The sequence below is a fragment of the Microtus oregoni genome, unplaced genomic scaffold, assembly GCF_018167655.1.
Source record: "Microtus oregoni isolate MIOR12 unplaced genomic scaffold, Mior012 000019F_ref0000042, whole genome shotgun sequence".
NCBI classification, from domain to species: Eukaryota; Metazoa; Chordata; class Mammalia; order Rodentia; family Cricetidae; genus Microtus; species Microtus oregoni.
The window spans coordinates 40889605-40908222 of record NW_024543078.1 but is presented as its reverse complement, the minus strand read 5'-3'; the positions used below and the strand labels follow the sequence as shown (position 1 = coordinate 40908222).

The 18618-nt window shown below is 52.9% G+C and overlaps 1 protein-coding gene across 1 annotated transcript in view; it reads left to right on the top strand.

Moving 5' to 3' along the window:
* Positions 1–17170, top strand: part of LOC121459795 (VPS10 domain-containing receptor SorCS2) — a 220149-nt gene extending 202979 nt beyond the window's left edge. The window contains exons 18-26 of the mRNA XM_041669802.1: positions 385–571; positions 3875–4008; positions 5084–5207; positions 6226–6338; positions 7130–7255; positions 8462–8561; positions 9049–9151; positions 11787–11890; positions 13843–17170. Of these exons, the coding sequence (XP_041525736.1) occupies positions 385–571; positions 3875–4008; positions 5084–5207; positions 6226–6338; positions 7130–7255; positions 8462–8561; positions 9049–9151; positions 11787–11890; positions 13843–13907 (1056 nt within the window). The 3' untranslated portion in view covers positions 13908–17170. The remainder of the gene's footprint in view (positions 1–384; positions 572–3874; positions 4009–5083; positions 5208–6225; positions 6339–7129; positions 7256–8461; positions 8562–9048; positions 9152–11786; positions 11891–13842) is intronic.
* Positions 17171–18618: the final 1448 nt, after the last annotated feature.

The following is an 18618-nucleotide window of genomic DNA, read 5'->3' as shown; positions in this document are numbered from 1 at the left end:
GCTGTGGTTCCCTGAAGAGACCTCACGGTAGTGACCAAAGCCTTCTCCATTTTCCCAATCTCCTTCCCAGCCCCATGGCTTGGCTCAGGCTCAGATGTCCCCCTGGGCCCCACACAGCCTCAAACTGCCTTCATCACCCATGGGTGTTCTGTTCTAAAGGAGATCCCAGCCTTGGTTCCAGGAGCTGTCTCCTAGCTCAGCCTGCTGTAGGCTGGAGCTCTGAAAGCAGTGCCAACCTGCTGTCTGTGGCCCCATAGAGCCTGCATCCAAAGGAAGCGAAGGAAGAGGGGACAGGAGGAGCAAAGGACTGGAGGAATGGGCACCTAGCCCCAGACCCTCACCTTGAGAGTCACTCCTAAGTGACCCTGTGGTATTTCCCTACAGGGTGATGTCCTGACCACTAAGTATCAAGTGGATCTTGGGGATGGCTTCAAGGCCATGTACGTGAACCTCACTCTGACAGGCGAGCCCATCCGGCACCACTACGAGAATCCTGGCATCTACCGTGTGTCTGTCAGGGCTGAGAACATGGCGGGCCATGACGAGGCTGTACTCTTTGTCCAGGTCAACTGTAAGTCCACCGCTCCTTTGAGGCTCTGTACCTTCTGTGGAATGGAGATCTGGGGCTTTGGGAAAGCACAGAGAGTCTTGAGGGGTTGCTGCAGGTCCTCAGGCCGTGAACAGAAAGGCAGGCAGGCTGAGCTCAGATCTGGTTCCAAATTTTATTCACAAAAGTAATGGTGAGGATGGTAAGAGTGGTGCCCAAGGTACCACAAGTGATAGGAATGATGGTGGTGGTGATAGTGGTGTTGATAGTACTGGCGATGATAGCAATGATGGAGGTGATGCTGTAGGTGGTGATGATGATGACCGTGATGATGGTGATATTGATGATAATGGTGATGATAGTAATGACAGTGGTGGTGATGATAATGGTGCTGGTTTCATTAGTTAGTTTTGCATGGCTGTGGCTGTAATGCCTGATTGAAACAGCTTTGGAAAATTGAATTTGACTCACAGTTTTATAGGGCTTCTTTCTATCTATCATAACAAGGAAAGTGTGGTATCATCTACAGCAAGAACAGCGTGTAGGACCCAGTAGCTCCTCACATCACAGTGGTTCAGAATGCAGAGAATGAGGCTGGAGTGAGCAGTTGGGCTGTAACCTCCAAAGGTCTGCCTCCCGTGGTGTCTAGATCAGCCTCCTAAAGGCTCCCCAGCCTCTCTAAAAAGTGCCTTTAGGTGAAAAATGCAAACTAAAATGAACCTAGGGGGACATTTTAGATTTAAACCACAGTAGCTTACCTCTGGTCCCCAGAAGCACACTGCAAACATCTCTAATGCTAAATGCATTCAGTACAACTTCATGAGTCACCATGGTCTCAGCAGTTCCAACCGTGCTCAAAAGCCTAAGCTCAGAGACTCCATTCATACCAAAGAAATCTCTTAGCAGTCCTTGTGAAAGGCAATTCTCCACTTCCTGTCTACAGTAAATATTACCCCTGAAAAGCAGGAGAAAAGGGAACAGCAAGAAAAGATTTGATCAAAACCAGCCTGCAGCACAGCAAGGAAGCACCGAGTCCCACAGCTCCGCATAGCTCTTTTGTGTGTGTGTGTGTGTGTGTGTGTGTGTGTGTGTGTGTGTGTGTGTGGTTTTTCGAGACAGGGTTTCTCTGTGGTTTTGGAGCCTGTCCTGGAACTAGCTCTTGTAGACCAGGCTGGTCTCGAATTCACAGAGATCCGCCTGCCTCTGCCTCCCGAGTGCTGGGATTAAAGGCGTGCGCCACCACCGCCCGGGTTCCGCATAGCTCTTGGAGCACGTGCTGGTGTCGTGTCCTTCCCATTTCGGCACACTCTCCCACACACAGCATCCATTCATTGCCTGCAGGTTTCCTCTACCGACTCCCCATGTTTCTGAACCCCATGCTGGGGTCACCAGTGAATCTTAAGCCCCACCCTCAGAATTCATGAGTTGCCCTGTCAGGGTCTCCCTGCAGGGGATTCGACCCTGCCATGTACACTTAAAAAACTTTCCTTTAAAATCTGAGTACAAGCATGTGTGACCCTGGGACTCTTGCCTCAAGTGTGCCTGAACATCAAGTGCCACTTTTCCAAATCCTTTTTTCCAAACAACAGCAAAGTCTTAAACCTGCACAGTCAGATTTTGTGACAGCAGCACCCCATGTTCCTGCCACCAGTTCTTTTGCTTCTCTGTGACCACAATACCTGACAGGAAGATCTTGAGGGAGGAGCGTTTACTTTCTCTCAGAGTTTCAGAGGGTTCATCCACGATGGTTGAGAATCACAGTGGAGTGGTTCAGGAATATGTGGCAGCCAAAGGCTGCTCACACCGTGGTAGAACAGGGGAGTAGAGACTGAGGTTTTCATTAGGGAGCAAGCAACCAGCACCACTAGCTAGGGATCAAACATTTAAAACATGGACCAGTGGACATGAACCTTAACATCAGTGGTGATAATGAAAATGGTAGTGGTGATGGAACGGTGAGTGTCGATGCCTGTGATAGGTTGTGGTGAGTGGTGATTGTGAATGATGATGATAATGATGGATGTGGGATGCTGATGGTGATGCTGATGGGTTGTGATGAGGGGTGGTATTGGCAGTAGTGATGGTGATGGTAGTGGTGATGATAGATGGTGACAGTTGTGTTGGTGATCATGGTGATGGAGGTAGTGATGATGGTGGTGATGGGGATCATGGTGCTGATGGTAGTGATGATGGTGGTGATGGGGATTATGGTACTAATGGTAGTGATGATGGTGGTGATGGGGATTATGGTACTAATGGTAGTGATGGTGGTGGTGATGGGGATCATGGTGCTGATGGTAGTGATGATGGTGGTGATGGGGATCACAGTGCTGATGGTAGTGATGATGATGTTGGTGATGGGGATCCTGGTGCTGATGGTAGTGATGGTAGTGGTGATGGGGATCACGATGCTGATGGTAGTGATGGTGGTGGTGATGGGGATCATGGTGCTGATGGTAGTGATGATGGTGGTGATGGGGATCATGGTGCTGATGGTAGTGATGATGTTGGTGATGGGGATCATGGTGCTGATGGTAGTGATGATGTTGGTGATGGGGATCATGGTACTAATGGTAGTGATGATGGTGGTGATGGGGATCATGGTACTAATGGTAGTGATGGTGGTGGTGATAGGGATCACAGTGCTGATGTTAGTGATGATGGTGGTGATGGGGATCATGGTGCTGATGGTAGTGATGATGATGGTGGTGGTGATGGGGATCATGGTACTGATGGTAGTGATGATGATGTTGGTGATGGGGATCATGGTGCTGATGGCAGTGATGATAATGTTGGTGATGGGGATCATGGTGCTGATGGTAGTGATGATGGTGGTGATGGGGATCACGGTGCTGATGGTAGTGATGATGATGGTGGTGGTGATGGGGATCATGGTACTGATGGTAGCGATGATGATGGTGGTGGTGATGGGGATCACGGTGCTGATGGTAGTGATGATGATGATGGTGGTGATGGGGATCATGGTACTGATGGTAGCGATGATGATGGTGGTGGTGATGGGGATCATGGTACTGATGGTAGTGATGATGATGTTGGTGATGGGGATCATGGTACTGATGGTAGTGATGATGATGTTGGTGATGGGGATCATGGTGCTGATGGTAGTGATGATGGTGGTGATGGGGATTATGGTGCTGATGGTAGTGATGATGATGGTGGTGATGGGATCATGGTGCTAGTGGTAGTGATGATGATGGTGGTGGTTATGGCCCCAATGACTCTGATGGAAACAATGACTAGTAAGTAGTCAATGAAAGGGTCTGTGCCTGACTCTCCCCTAACCCTGAACTTCTGGGGACTCTTCAGCCCCCCTGCAGGCCCTCTACCTTGAGGTAGTCCCTGTCATTGGCATCAACCAGGAGGTGAACCTCACAGCTGTGCTGCTGCCCATGAACCCCAACCTCACTGTCTTCTACTGGTGGATTGGCCACAGCTTGCAGGTGCGCCCTCCCATAAATTGCCGTCTGGTGTGTCGGGGGGGTGGGGGTGGGCAAGGTATTGCTCTTAGTACCTGGCCTCAGGGCACAGTGTGGGACCACTGGAAGGGACTGATCCTGGCCTTTCTTCACTCAATATCCGCCCTGAGCATTGGCTTGGGGCACCTCTGAAAAGTCCCTGGATAGTTCTGTGAAAGACATGGAACACAGTTGACTGCAAGTTCGGGTATGGCATGTGTCACTTTAGGCTCAGGGGAGGCTTACCTTAGCGGAGTGGTGAGGGAAGGCATCACTGCAAGGCATAGAACTTGGCCTCACTTAGACTGTTGTACACTGTGAGCCATGGCAAATCATGATCTGTTCTTGAAAAGGAGACACAACGAGGCCACAGTGCATATGATGAGGGAGCAAGAATCTCCATCGATAGGACCTAGGCAGGGGCACCCTTTCCTCACTCTGTGTGCAGTAGCCTTACACCTCCACAGACATGCTGACACACAGGGCTAAGAGAAGGGAAGGGCTTCAAGTATAAGGTCTTGCCTCTTGTAGTGGGGGGCTTGTAAAAGCACCAGGGCTCTTCGTTTGAGGCTCTGTGTAGCCTTGCCACCTGAATGCCCCATGCTCCATACTCACCTCCCAGAGCCTTTGCTTATAGAAGGCACAGCTTGACCTGTTACCCAGGTGATGCCACCACTCACCCATGATGAGACTATCTGCCTCCTGCCACAGGGTAGGGCCTGAGCTCCTGCTGGGACATTACCGTGAGTAGGACAGTGAACTGAACTGGGATGGGACACAGAGCCTGACCTGTGCTGCTTAGGAACCAACCAGAAGGCTCTAGATGAGGCCACAGGCAGCCTCTTCTAGAGACTGTGCCATGCTATGGAGGCAGGGCATGTTTCCGGTTCAGCTTGGAGCTAGGGTGTGCTAGCATCCCCCACACCTCTAGACACTGCCAGTGCAGAAACCTCCAGCCTCCCACTTGCTGAGGAAAGCCAGCATAGTCCCAGGATGGTCCTGACAGTGGACCGCAGCTCTTTATCCTGCCAGACAGGCCTGATCCTGCTTGTGCCCACAGCCTCTGCTTTCCCTGGACAACTCCGTGACAACGCGGTTTACAGATGCTGGGGACGTGCGTGTGACGGTGCAGGCTGCCTGTGGGAACTCGGTACTGCAGGACTCCAGGGTCATCCGTGTCCTGGGTGAGTTATCCCCCTCCTTCCTACACAGGTCAGCATGGGTGCACAACTGGGGAGGGCCCGCTCACTCTTGGGTGGCCCTAGGTTGTACAGGAGTCCAGGCGGATTTGGGTTCGGTGACTGGCTATATGGCCTTATTGAAGTGCCCCAGACTCTCTGACCTCAGTTTCTCCTCTCTATAAAATGAATAGTGTGTCTTGTGAGACCCATGAGTCTGCTGCTCAGTGATTTAACAAGAACAGATGAGCGTCCATGTCCCCATGGGCTTCTCCACTTGCCACTCTGAGGATGGTCCTTAAGAGGACCTGGGGATGGTGTTCGCTTTATCTGCACTCTCTGGGGCTGTCAACCCCTCAGTAAAATACTGTGTCTGGAGGAGGAGGGGTCTCCCCAATGCACACTATCCCTTCAGCACACCTGAAGTTCATTCAGCTTAGTCCCTCAGCCGTGGACCACAGATATCAGTCACATTACCCTGCAGGCTGAGGGATGAGGCTGCCCTGGGCTGGTCCTCCCTTCCCTGCCCACAGCATAGGATGTTGGGTCACAGTTCACAATACACTGTCCCCTGAGCCCTCTGTTCCCCATAGCTATTTCTCTCTCAATAAGAGAAAGAAGGAAGCCAGGGGAGGTGACAATATGGGGTTAGGACTCCCCTGACTCTAGAACAGAGCTGTGGGCCCCGAGAAATAAAATGTGGGTGACAAGATGGGCCCTCTAATCTCATGGGACTATTGGCATGGGGGGGGGTGGCCAGTGGTTTGAAGTAGATGACATCATAGGGTAGAGTTCATGAAGCAGGTGCACGCAATGCCACGCTCCCTCCCCGGATAATAGCCACTATCACCGTCAGTACATGTCAGGAACTGAGGGCTGAGCAAAAGGAGGGCTCTTATCTTCCAGACACAGAACCCGGTCCGTGGGGGTAGACGTGAGGCTATCTGGACCATATGGCATTGCTACCTTGTCCAGGGTCCCAGCCACACCCCAGACCTCACAGGCTCCACCCTGTCTCTTCCAGCTCAGTTCCAGGTGGTGCCTCTGCAATTCTCCAGGGACCTGGACACCTTTAACCCCAACACTCCTGAGTGGAGGGAGGACGTGGGGCTGGTGGTCACCCGGCTTCTCTCCAAGGTGTGGTTTGGGTTTCAGTTCTATCCTGAGCCATGGTGTGGTTTGTAGGCTGAGAAATTAGGGTGGGACAAGGCTGGGGCTGCTTGGGAAGTGGTGGGTTGCCCTGGGTCGGACACTCAGAGGGAGGGACAGGACTACATTGTCAGACACCATCAGTTCCTCTCCTCTGATGAGCCAGAGCTCTTAAAGCCACTACCAGTTCCCATCTGTGGGGTGCTTTTTCTGTACTGGACTCCTCAGACATAGAAAAAAAGAACATGGGTGATCACTTCCCTCAGGCAACTCATGACAAAGATAGTAGATTGGAGTGGGCAGTGGGATATCTAAGTCCCTAGGTGCCCAGAAAGGAAGAGGCTAGCCCCCTAGCTAAGACTACCACAGGCAGAAACCCACCCTGACCACACTTCCTTCATCCTGTGAACGCTGCTGGCGAAAGAGTTCTGGGTAATGAAGGAGCAGGAGTTTAGCTCAGCGGATATGGAGTGAAACTCCCGGGAGGCAGAGGGCTCCCCAGGAGCTGAGCTTTGTGAGCTAGGGGCTGCACAGGTATATGGCTAGGGCTGGGCCAGGCTCAGGATGGGGAAATGCTTGCAAGGGCAGGCCTGAGCAGGTGGGGCAGCATGAGGGCCACGGCAAGAACCCGGAAGGGGCTGAGAGGCAGGAGTGTGGAGCAGGACAGGTGGCCAGGACATACCTAGGTCAGGAAGAGAGGGCAGATGTTGCTGCAAACTTAGCTTGTGACAAAGGATGAGGAACAGTAGAGGATCCAAGTGTCCTGCCTGTCCCGACAGGAAACCAGCATCCCTGAGGAGCTGCTGGTGACCGTAGTAAAGCCAGGACTGCCCACCATAGCGGACCTGTATGTGCTCCTGCCCCCTCCCAGGCCCACAAGGAAGAGGAGCCTCACAAGTGACAAGGTATGTACATGGCCACCTGAGCCCAGGTGTGCCCTGCAGGGCAGGGCTGGGTGGCTGAGGGCATAGGTTGAGTCATTCCTGACAAGCACATCTCTGTGAGACATCACTTGAAGGTTTATTTCTTTCCATAATGCTGTCTGACCTGGGGTACCACCATCTCCTGGCATCCAAGGTTGGTGAGATAGGCAGCTTCCAGGGGGAGGAGGCTAGGCAGCTTGTGGGGATGGTTTCCACTCTCTAACACCATCGTCTGGAGCTGTCATCTGATCTCAGCTTCGCTGCTAGGGGTACTGGGACACACAGGTGAGCACTGTGGAAGACCCTGGGCCTCAGGGCAAACCAGAAGTCGGCTCAGCAATCCTAGGGTATCCTCCATGAAGTGCCTCGACAGGGAGTACCTTGGGGACTGTCATTAGAGAGGCCCCCATATGCTGAGTAGCCTTATTGTGGCTCCATTGTGAAGGTGAAGACAAGGTCACAGGGACAGTGGTAGCCAGCCAGGCACCCAGGAGGTCGTGGGATGACCACTCCCTGGTGTCAGTGTGCAGGAGTGTGCTTAGTGTGCACCTGTAATGAATGTTCAGGGTGCGGATGGAGGCAAAGCCTTCTCTCCTCCTAAGACTGGGATTCTGTGCCCGTTGCAGCTTCTGGCTCTGCTCAGTGGATCTAGCTAAGATTAGGATCTCAGAGACGTAGCCGTATGGACATGAGTGTCATTGGGCACAGTTGGGTTTCCATGCTGGGTCCTGCTCAGTGGCTGACAGGTGGTAACACAAAGATGATGAGGCCTGGACAAGCTCTGACGTGGGCTGTGAGCCTCAGCTCTTGGCCATGTCACCAGGGGTTGTGCTCCCCCCCAGAATTCCCTAACCCACCAGCTCCCCTGACTCCCCTCTTAAGAGGACTGTCCTGCTCTGTCTTGTACTTGTGGTCTTCCACTTCCTGCAAGCCTCACTGACCATTACCAGGGTGGGGACTTTGGGAGTACTCCAGATCTTCCACCTCCCCCACACATACACTGAAGCCTGTCCTCTGTTCTGTGTTGAAATGAGAGCTGGTTGATAGTGTGACTACCTGCACCATCAGTGGCTCCTAGCGAACCCCACTGCTGGGCTCTCCTGCTATTCCCTGGTGAGAACACAGAGGCATTAGACAGCATCCCTTCCCAGGCCCAGAGGACTCTCCAGTGACCTCCTTTGCTTACAGAGACTGGCAGCCGTGCAGCAGGCACTGAACTCCCATAGGATCAGCTTCATCCTTCGAGGAGGGCTCCGTATCCTGGTGGACCTGAGGGACACAGATGAAGGTGACAGACCCATATTGGGTCCTCTCTGGGTCATGGTGGGCATGAGACCAGGCCAGTGGATGCTGAGAGTGATTATAGGGCTTGTATGGACCTTTATCTGGCCGCCAGCAATTCCTCTGCCTGGGGCATCCCTGGCTAGACACATCAACTCCTACACAGCTAGCCCTGGGCCTCACCATCTTGGCATGGTCTGTATGGAGGCAGCCACCACAACCATCAGGAACCTGCCAATTCCCCAAAACTAGTACAGAAGGGCGCTGCTCTCCTCTGCAGGACACCCAGACAAAGTAGGTCCTACTTATAGTAGGACTTCGCCAGGAAGAGAGGCCAACCCTCCAAGGCCACATATCATGTTCTTTATCCTTCATAACCTGCTGTCCACTCAGCCATGTGTGAAAGTCCTGCTGGACAGCATGAAGTAGGCTCATCTAGGCCAGGGCTGGGGACAACCAGCCCACAGCTTCTCCTCTTGCTGTTCTTCTTGTAGGTCCTCAAAGGCCAAGTGGCAGTGGTGGCTACTGGGCCGTGGTGGTCCTCTTTGTCATTGGTCTCTTTGCGGTGGGAGCGTTCATCCTCTACAAGTTCAAAAGGTAAGACCTCCCAGCAGCCTTGACATGTGGCAAGCCACTCATGACCCCAGAGGCAGTAGCTTCCACAGGCCATGGAGGAAGGTGGTATGAGTCTTTCTTGCCCTGTGCTGGTGACCAGGAGACTCTCCGTCTCCCTTCTTCTCAGCCTTGTCCTCATCACAGGTTCAGGGCATCTCTTTCTTCACTCATCCTCCCTGGAGGGTACACTGCTTGCCCTACAGTTGAGGAGGCAGGATTCGAGGAGGCACAATACTGAGCCTAAGGCTGATGCGACAGGACTGGCCTGTTGTACCTCTGCCTCCCGGCTTCCTACACCTCAGCTATGGCTGCCACAGGGGCTTCCAGTGACCTGAGGGCACCAGAAACTCCAAGGGGGATTGAGAGACCATGTGTCTCCTATACAGACCTTTAAACCCCTCTTCCCTCTGTGGCCCATCCTCACAGTGCACATGGGATAGCTCCATGGATGTTGGGAAGAAGCCATGCCCCTCATCTTCTATGCCAATGTGCTGAGTGGGGCTGATGGCTGGCAGAGCTCAGAGTCCTCTTCATGGGCTCCACTGGGAGGCAGCTCTAGGATGGTGACCATGGGAAGATACAAGCCCACTTGACAGACCCAACTACAAGGATGTTGGTGATAGGCATGGTAGTGCTTCCTGGAGGCAGACAGCCACCAACTCCCATGTGAAACCACCTGAATTCAGGGCCTGTGCCTGCTATTTGTTACCCTCTAGCAAGGACACCCTTGGAACACTGTGTTACAGGCCAATGTGACAATACTCTAGTCACCTCTGTCCCCTAGCACTCTTCATATCACAGGGCCAGGACCTAAATGGCAGTCAGCCCTACAGGTGGCCTAGTTTTGAGCATACCTCAGAGATCTGGCTGGATGCTGTCCTGCCACAGGCCCACCTCAGTCAGATAAAGGTTTCCCCCTTCATAGCTGTAGTGTTATTGTCTAGAAAAGGGGATGCAAAGGAAGAGGCTGAGGAGGGGAGGAAGAAAAGCAGCCCACTGAGCAGCATTCCTGCCTTGCATGGCTCCAGGATGGTGGGACATGAGCCCTGGGTGGAGAGACAAGCGGCAGGACCAAGCCCTGGGTCTGGGTGGATGCCCATGGCCAAGCAGACGGATGCTCCTGGACATCTGCGTGAGTGGATGTCACTGTCACTGTGAGCATGGATTCTCCTCTAGACTTGGTCCCATCCTGTGTGGGACATGCAGGGCTGTGGATGGTCAGTCAGAGGCCTGTGGTCCTGCCTGCGGTAGATGAGGCTCATAGCAGGGACAGAGTTCTGGTCCCTGTGGGTGACTGTCAGCCTCGCCCTCCAGACTCCCCAAGTGTCCAGTGGTTCTTCTACAAACTGTCCTGAGGATGCTGCCTGTGGTGGTGGTGGCCCAGAAGACAGGACAATTCCTGCCATGTGCCAAGACGGGGAGGCACCAGATATGTCCAGAGTGAGGCTGGTCCCACATCCTCAGGGCCAAGACCATCATTCTGAACCAACTCAAGCTTTAAAGTTGGAGGGGAGAGATATGTTGCCATAGAAACAGAGAGCTCAGATGGGGGTGCCAAATGCCCAGGCAACCCCAGGGGGAAAGGCAGAGCAGGGCAGAGGAATTCTGAGCAGTCAGTAGAAGGGGACTTTAGAGCTTTAGAGCGTCGTTTTCTTTTCATCCATCTGGGCTTTTCGCGCTGCCTAGCCCGTGGCAGCTAGGGGGCTAGCTGTGTTCTGACTGATGCTGTCCTCAGCACTGGGATGCCAGGTAACATGCCGCTCAATGTTCCCGAGTGTCACAGCCACCAAAAAAGTCTGTTTCTCCCTGACACCGAGCCCCTTGCGGGGCTGGCAGGACTGTCGCTGGTTACTCAGGAGTCTATAGTGACAGGTAGGGCCACCCCCAACATCTAAGTCCATCACTTAGGTGTCCCTTCCTGAAGCGGACGTGACTCATACCCCCTCTGGGCACATCTAGTTCCTCTCCTACTCAAGGGACCGAATGTGCCTCCGCACGCTCTTGCCACCACCACTCCCTAGGCCTCAGTCTCTTTGTCTCTGAATGGGCCTATGACCTTTCTATACTTGGCTGGAGTTAGTGGGGCTATTCTCAACACAGTGGGCCCTGCCTGTGGCTCTGAGCCCCAAGTCCTAGTGGGGCAGAATGTGCTCTGTCACCCTCTCTGCTTCCCCCTGGGGCCTGGACTAGAAAGAAAGTGGACAGTGGAGTCTCAGGAAGTCTAGATGGACAGAGTTCAACAACTGCCCCTCAGGACTGCCCCAGCACTGTGTAGGTGTGTATGTGCTTGTGTGCTTGTGCATGCATGCACGTGCGTGCGCGCATGTGTGTTTGTGTGTGTGTGTGCGTGTGTGTGTGTGTGTGTATGTTACTGTCCTGGCTGCCAGATGCTAGGAGACAAAGAAGCCAGAGCTTCCACAGCCGTAGCGTGCCTGGATAAAGAATAGGGAGGTGATTATATGCAGCTAGCGGTGGACAGCAGAACGTTGGGTAGAGGGCACATACTGAAGGGTGAGCTCCCTGGGGAACAGTCTTGGGTGGCACTGTCTACACCATGCCCACAAGGGACTTGGGACCAAGGACTCATTCAAAGCGGAGCTGTATCTCTGGCCAGCAGGAAACGCCCGGGCAGGACAGTGTATGCCCAGATGCACAACGAGAAGGAACAGGAGATGACGAGTCCCGTGAGCCACAGCGAGGATGCCCAGAGCACCATGCAGGGTAGGAGGCAGGGCATGGGGACCCTTCTGCTCCCACCACCAAGGGGTCCATCAGAGCCCAAGAGGCACAGACCGGGCCAGCTCTGCTAGAGGGTGTCTCTGGGCCATGAGTTCTGCCACAATAAAGAGAGAGCCCCGGGCCAACAGGGTGAAGTCAGAGGCTGCCTGAGGGAACCCTCCTGGGAGAGTGGGTGGTCAGCCTGAAGAGCCCTCATAGAGGCAGGGAGCTCCCTCCCAGGAGTGTGAGACTGCCCGACCCCCATTCTCCCCCGTACTCCCATTAGCTGTTTACTGAAACACAGAGTTCAAAAGCATTGTCCATATGGACCCTCAGAACAGCGCGTTACCATTTACACAGGATTTCCACCAAGTTAATTCCCTTCCTGTCATGCCCGCAGGGAGAGGACCAGACCTGGCACCTTGGCTGTGCCCCTCCTCCCCATCTCTCTTATATCATTTTCTCTGTCCTGTGGCTCCTTAGCTGGTACAGTGCCCAGGTGTAACCAGAGCCCTACTACCTGAATCTCTGTCCCACACAGGCCCTACCCATAGACCTTTGGTGTTGGTGGGTACCTCTGCCTACTCACCCTTAGTGGCTGTGAGCACTCTGCAGAGAGTGGCACACAGCAAGGCTCTGTACAGGTTAGCTGTCACAGGCATTCACCTGAAAGACCTGCATCCCAGTCTGTTAGTCCTCAGAGTCATGATGGCCCCCACCTTGAGAATTAGTGACCCAGCAAGGTCTTCAGTCACCCAAGGTGGCACAAGGGCAGTCTGATCCCATCCTGCATCCTCCAGGCCTTCTGAGCATGAGGGGCAGCTTCCCCAGCCCTTCCAGCCACTTCCCACATCTGCCAGCCCAGGGCATTGATCAGAGGATGGATGTGCAGCCTCTGGGGCCCTCACAGCATCAGTGACTTACTGAGCACTCAGGAGGTCCCAGACCTAGGACTTCTGGCCATTGTCTGACCCTGGGAGCAGCAGCTGCTTCAGTGTTTGCAGATGGGTAGCTGGAACTTGGCCTTGGAGTCGCTCATGTGACAAGAGGGAGCTGGAGGAAGATAGCTTTGTGCATAGCCTTATGCTTAACTTTGTGCTTTGCAGCCAAGTGCTGCCCAGATAACCAGGCCCCGCTCTCATGCAAGGAAATCATAGCCTCTGCTAGGAGGGTGTGGGGTTGCAGGAAGACAGTAGTCCACTATCCTGCAGCCACATGCGACATGTAAGCACCTAGTAATAGTGCCAGGACACTGTTAATGGGGACCTTGGTGTGGACTAGACACTGCTTATGACAGTCCTTCTCCATGGTGCCCTGGCAACTGATGGTACAGAAGATTAACTGGGGGCAGTAAGGTGGAGGCTCTGATGGAGAGTCACAAGGATAGCTAGATACAGCCCCCGAGCTGGCCCCCACAGCCTGGGTAGCACCAGCCCCTCCCCCTGACTAGCACCATCTGTTTTGTGCACACAGCAAGAGAGGGAGACAGCTGTGAAGAACATCCCCTGGTCTCACAATGCAGCCCATGCAGGGACATCTATTAACCTGTCTTTGACAATCACTGTGTTCCCTCTCTCCCCCTGTGACCCTCCCCCCATCTCTCTCCCTGTCTCCTGGTCTATACCTCACACCACAGTGCTTTTTGCCGAGAGGGGGCAGAGCCTCAGCCCTTCCTGCGCCCCCTTGCTGCCGATGCCAGGGTTAGCCCTCACGCAGGTCAGTGAGTGCCTCACTGCACAGCCCTCTGGACCACTGCTTGTGGTGGCACCTGGCACTTTCTTCCCTCCTGTCACCACCTAAGACACTGGAGACCCCACCCCCACCCTGCACCAGGCACAGGGGATGCCACAGTGCCCGCTGCATGTTGGCCCCAGGTGCATCTGAGGTCACGTGTGTTCCTGTGTGGTCTGTTTCCCACCATCTCCACTAATGGGCTGCCTCCTTCTGTTCCCTAGGCAACCACTCGGGTGTGGTCCTGAGCATCAACTCTCGTGAGATGCACAGCTACCTGGTGGGCTGATGGCACCAGCTGGCCAGGACACTCTCTTCCTGCTTCCTCCACAGAGGGCGCAGGACCACCAATGCAGCTGGAATGACGTCCCCCCTGAGACCCGTGGAAAGGCCATCTCCTCTAGCTGTCCTCACTCAGAGGACAAACACCTCTCCCTGTCAGTCCCAGCTGGCCCATGGGGTCCTGGGGCAGCCGACTCATGACCCACCTGGACACAGGCCTGTGGTGCCACACCAAGTCCCCACCCTTGACTCTGAGGCATCACAGCCCTCAGACCTGAACATGCTGCCCTGGCCTGGTTTCTCCCAGCCCATTCCTGGGGTGACCCCGCAGCCGCCCCCAACACCAGACTTGCAGACCTGTCAGCCCAGGCCCACAGTCCCTGCAGAGGACCCCAGAGCCAGGAAGTCTACAGGCCAGGCCTGCTCAGCATCCCCCCTCCAGGCGGCCACTCTCCCCACTGCAGGGTTAATACCTGCCTCGGTAGAGGGTAGAGCTATTTGAGGCTGGGGGCTCTTTCTTTTAACTTTCTGTTTTCAAGGCCAGGCAATAGAAGCCATCTAAGACCTGTCAGAATCCCACTCTCAGAAACCCTTATTTAGGATGCCCAGGACTGGGTTTAGAGGGGCAAAGATCCTCTGGTTTTCCCTCAGGGCTATGGGGCGGGGGTGGGGAGGGGCAAGAAAGGAACGGACCCTTACATGCAGTTCTTGCTCAGCCTTCCACTGCCTCTAGGTTGATGACTCTGGCTTCCACCAGGCCTGGGCTCTAGAAGAGTCCACAGGCCCCAGAAAGACACATGAGCTGCATGCATCTGGCTTTGATGCCTTAAGGTTAGAGAGACCCATGTAGAGCCAATGAGAAGAGGTGTGGGAGGGCAGTGTCTCCTGGTAAAACGAAGTAGAGGACCCAGAGACTGGTGACATTTTCAGGGTCGTAGAAAGCAAGCAGCGGAGGTGGCTCCAGGGTCAGCTCTCTGCTCCTACCCTGCAGGGTGCCCGCTGCTGTCTGCTCCCACTGCTGGGTCAGGGGCCCAGCACAGGCTGACACTGTGAGCTGGCACAATTCACCTTTTGCCTTGAAGCTGAAGTCAGTACCCCTTCCCCCTCCCCTCCTCTTCCCTCTTCCCACCTCCAGACTCTTGTTGCCCCATCAGAACCCAGGCCTAGACCAAGGCCCGGGTGTCTCTACACCTTCTGCTGCTGTTTGGTGCATCCACCAGTACCCATCAGTTCTCCCTGAACAAGAGATGTGGCCTATATAAGAGGAGAGGGCTACGATAGACCCTCACGCAGGACAGCTCCAGAACTTGGTCTCTGTTAGGGGATGGGCTGAGTGTCTAAACGTTCATGTCACAGACAGGACAGCATAGACCAAGGCAACTTTGTGGGGCACAAAGATGGTCTTTGGACGGTCCCAATTGTACCCCAGCATCCCTCACTTCCTGCCACTTTCTAGGGCTTAGGGGTCTCTCCAGCAGTGACTGTAGGCTGCCCTCCTTGTGAGGGGCTACAGATGGGAACCTAGTACTAGTGAAGGCAGCGACGCCATAGGAATTTTGCTCCTCAGACCTTCTTGCTGTTCCAAAAGAAACCCAAGTAGAGCCCTTTCCCCCCATCCATGTCCCCATGTCCTTGTTTTCCCAGTGTCACACAAAAGATGCTCATGCGCCACACAGTCCCCACAACGTCCAAAGTCAGCACAGAACCCCTGGACATAGCCTCCCACTTTAGCTCACCAGTGCCTGGAGTACCAGCTGTAGGTCTTTGCCTTCGGCGAGCACGCCGTGCCCCTCTCTCGGACACTTGGGTAGGCTTTCCCTAGCTATTTGGATTTCATGTTACTGTTTCTCTTAAGGACATTTGGAGTGTGTAGACCCAGGAGCCTCCCTGGTTCTCATCTCCATAACTGCAGGCCACTATGCAGGCACGGGGTTCCCATGCTCATTAGCTGAGGTGCCATGCATTGTACAGCCAGGGGCAAAAGCACCCACTGGCAGCCCAGATGCTACCAGCTCAGGGGCTCATGTCACTCTCCACTGGGCCCTGTGCATACCTGGCATGTGGGCATAGCAGAGGTGATGAATTCTTTGTTTTTCCTTTCTAAAAAAAAAAAAGAAAAAAATCCAATAAATCATTTGTGATGCTTTTAACAAAGATTAAATCAACAGGGTCTGTGTCTGCCTTAGTGTAAAGAGCTGCTTTCTGCTTTACATATGCAGATACCTCAAGCACATACATCACCCCATCACACACCATATCACATGTATACCACCCCACAAATCACAGCACAGCACATACCAAGCCAACATGGTCCGCGTCTGCCTTAGTATGAAGGCATGTTTACTGCCTATCTATGCATACTTCACACCACGATTTGCACCACACACATACCATGCCACATGCCACACAGAGAGTGGGGGTGTATTCCCTTGGTAGGGGAAGGGCCTAAGGCTGGAAGTCCCTAAACAGACACTGACCTGGGATTTTACAGGGCCCTTTTCTCTATTGGTCCCATTCAGAAACCGCCTCCCATGCCTTCCTGCTGTTTCCTCTCACAGTGACCGACAGCCTGCTTTGGATGTTCTAGTTTACCTATGTCCGCCTAACTCTTGTTCCTTCCCCACCTCTCAGAGATGTGCACCAAATGTTGCCATGGCAGGGGGAGGGACAATGGCCGCTCTAATTGGTCCATGTTGAGAGAAGACAGTGCTGAGGGAGGTTTCAGTCCAAGAAAGAGAAGATTCCATGGTCTCATTGAATGAGAGAACAGGGGACTGACTCTCTACAGATGTGCCACAAAGCACCCCAAAGCCTAGCTGACCTTGGATGGGGGCAGGGCTGGGGGGATATTCCCTTTTAATCCCTCTGGCTGTAGCATTACCATAGCCTCTAGGGAAGATGACTGGACACCTACATCAGTTACTTCAGTCTGGAACTGTGAAATATTTGGATAAAACTTGGGCAAAAGCCAAACATTTAAATAAACTTGGATTAGATGTATATTTTCATTTTTAAGACAGTCCTTCTAATTGTTACAGAAAGTAGCCCAATAACTCAATTGATCTAGGCAGAAGTTTGACAGCAATGTGCTGAAGTTTGAGCTTTTACAAACCTTCTATAATGTTCTCAGACCTTCATAACCAGCTTTCTTTCCAGTTTTCTTTCCTACTCTGGAAAAATACTCAGTCATATTATAACAAGCCAGGACATTAACAGACCAGCACTCAACAAGCCCATCTGTGACAATCTTTCACAAATTGACACAGGTGATGTCATGGCAATTATTTGGCTTAGAAGATAGTGCTGTATAACAACCCCTTAGCAAAAAAAAAAAAAAAAGTAGAATCCAAATTGCATAGGTAGTAAATTCATAATTACCTGTGTAAGCTGTGGGTGTCTTAGGGTTTCTATTTCTGTGAAAAGACACTATTTCCTTATAAAGGAAAACATTTAATGAGGGTGGCTTGCTTACAGTTCAGAGGTTTAGTCTATTGTCATGGCGGGAAGCAAGGCAGCATGCAGGCAGACATGGTGCTGGACAAGGAGCTGAGAGTCCTTACATCTTGACCCACAGGCAACAGGAAGTGGCTTGAGACACTGGGCATTGGGCGTGGCTTGAGCATATATGAAACCTCAAAGCCTGCCTCCACAGTGACATACTTCCTCCAACAAAGCCACACCTCCTAATAGTGCCATTCCTTATGAGTTTATGGGGACATTTACATTCAAGCTACCACAGTGCGACATGGTAAGGTTCCAGGAAACCCTATAGGAAACGCAAGGCAGTCTTCACACAGTACCCAGAGAGAACTCCCATAACCAAGCTTCTGGTTTTGAAGGAGTAGAAGTAGTAGATATAAAGTTTTTAATCATATATTGTAATAGTCACAGTTCCCTCATTATTTGGCTCTTTGTGGTTCTCCTTTATCCCTGTCAGAGTTGGAAGGCGATCTGGACTCAGGAGAGGTGGTTTTGGAGGACATCGAGATAAAACATGCTTGGGTCTGAAATGGGAAATCCAGACTCCAGAGCCAGCCTTCAGGGAGCTCAAATAGTGCACGACAAGTTAATGTAACCACAAAAGCCATTTGTTCCTCTGTAAAACAACCCAGCGGTTTACTCTGGACAAGAGACTCACTGTTAAGTCTAGTGTAACTTAAGTACCTGGCTGGGACTTGGGGTGACCAACTGCTTGGAGACCTGTAACACCCCCTTTTATCTTAAGGACTCACTAACTAGAGGGCTCTGTGACTATAGACGAGTCTGAATTCTCCCACCATCTCCTGCAAAGGGAAACATCTCAGGGGATGCTGGGGCTGTGCCTCCTGACCAAAAAAAATCGGGTTTTCTTGCCTAGGAATCTAATTCTGCCCAGGATTGAGAAGGTAGCCAAGGGACAACTGTGGAAGAATTTTGAAGCCAACTTGTCCCATCTGCAATGAGGTGGAAGAGAGAAACGGTTTGGGTCAGGGTTGCCCTCTCCCTCCCTACCCAAATTCTCTAGTCCACTGTATGGGTGGGTCCAATCTGTCACCAGGGAGGAGCTAGTGCAGTCCAGCCTGTCCTGGGAGGAGGTTGGACTGAAGTCTACACCTGCTGATGGTTCAGTCCCTGCCATTTCCTGGTTTTCTCCTTTGGTCTTCAACAGGGTCAGATTGCCATTCTGTCCCCAACTGTGGGGACTTGGGCCCAGGTCCCTAAAGCCTCATTGTTATTCA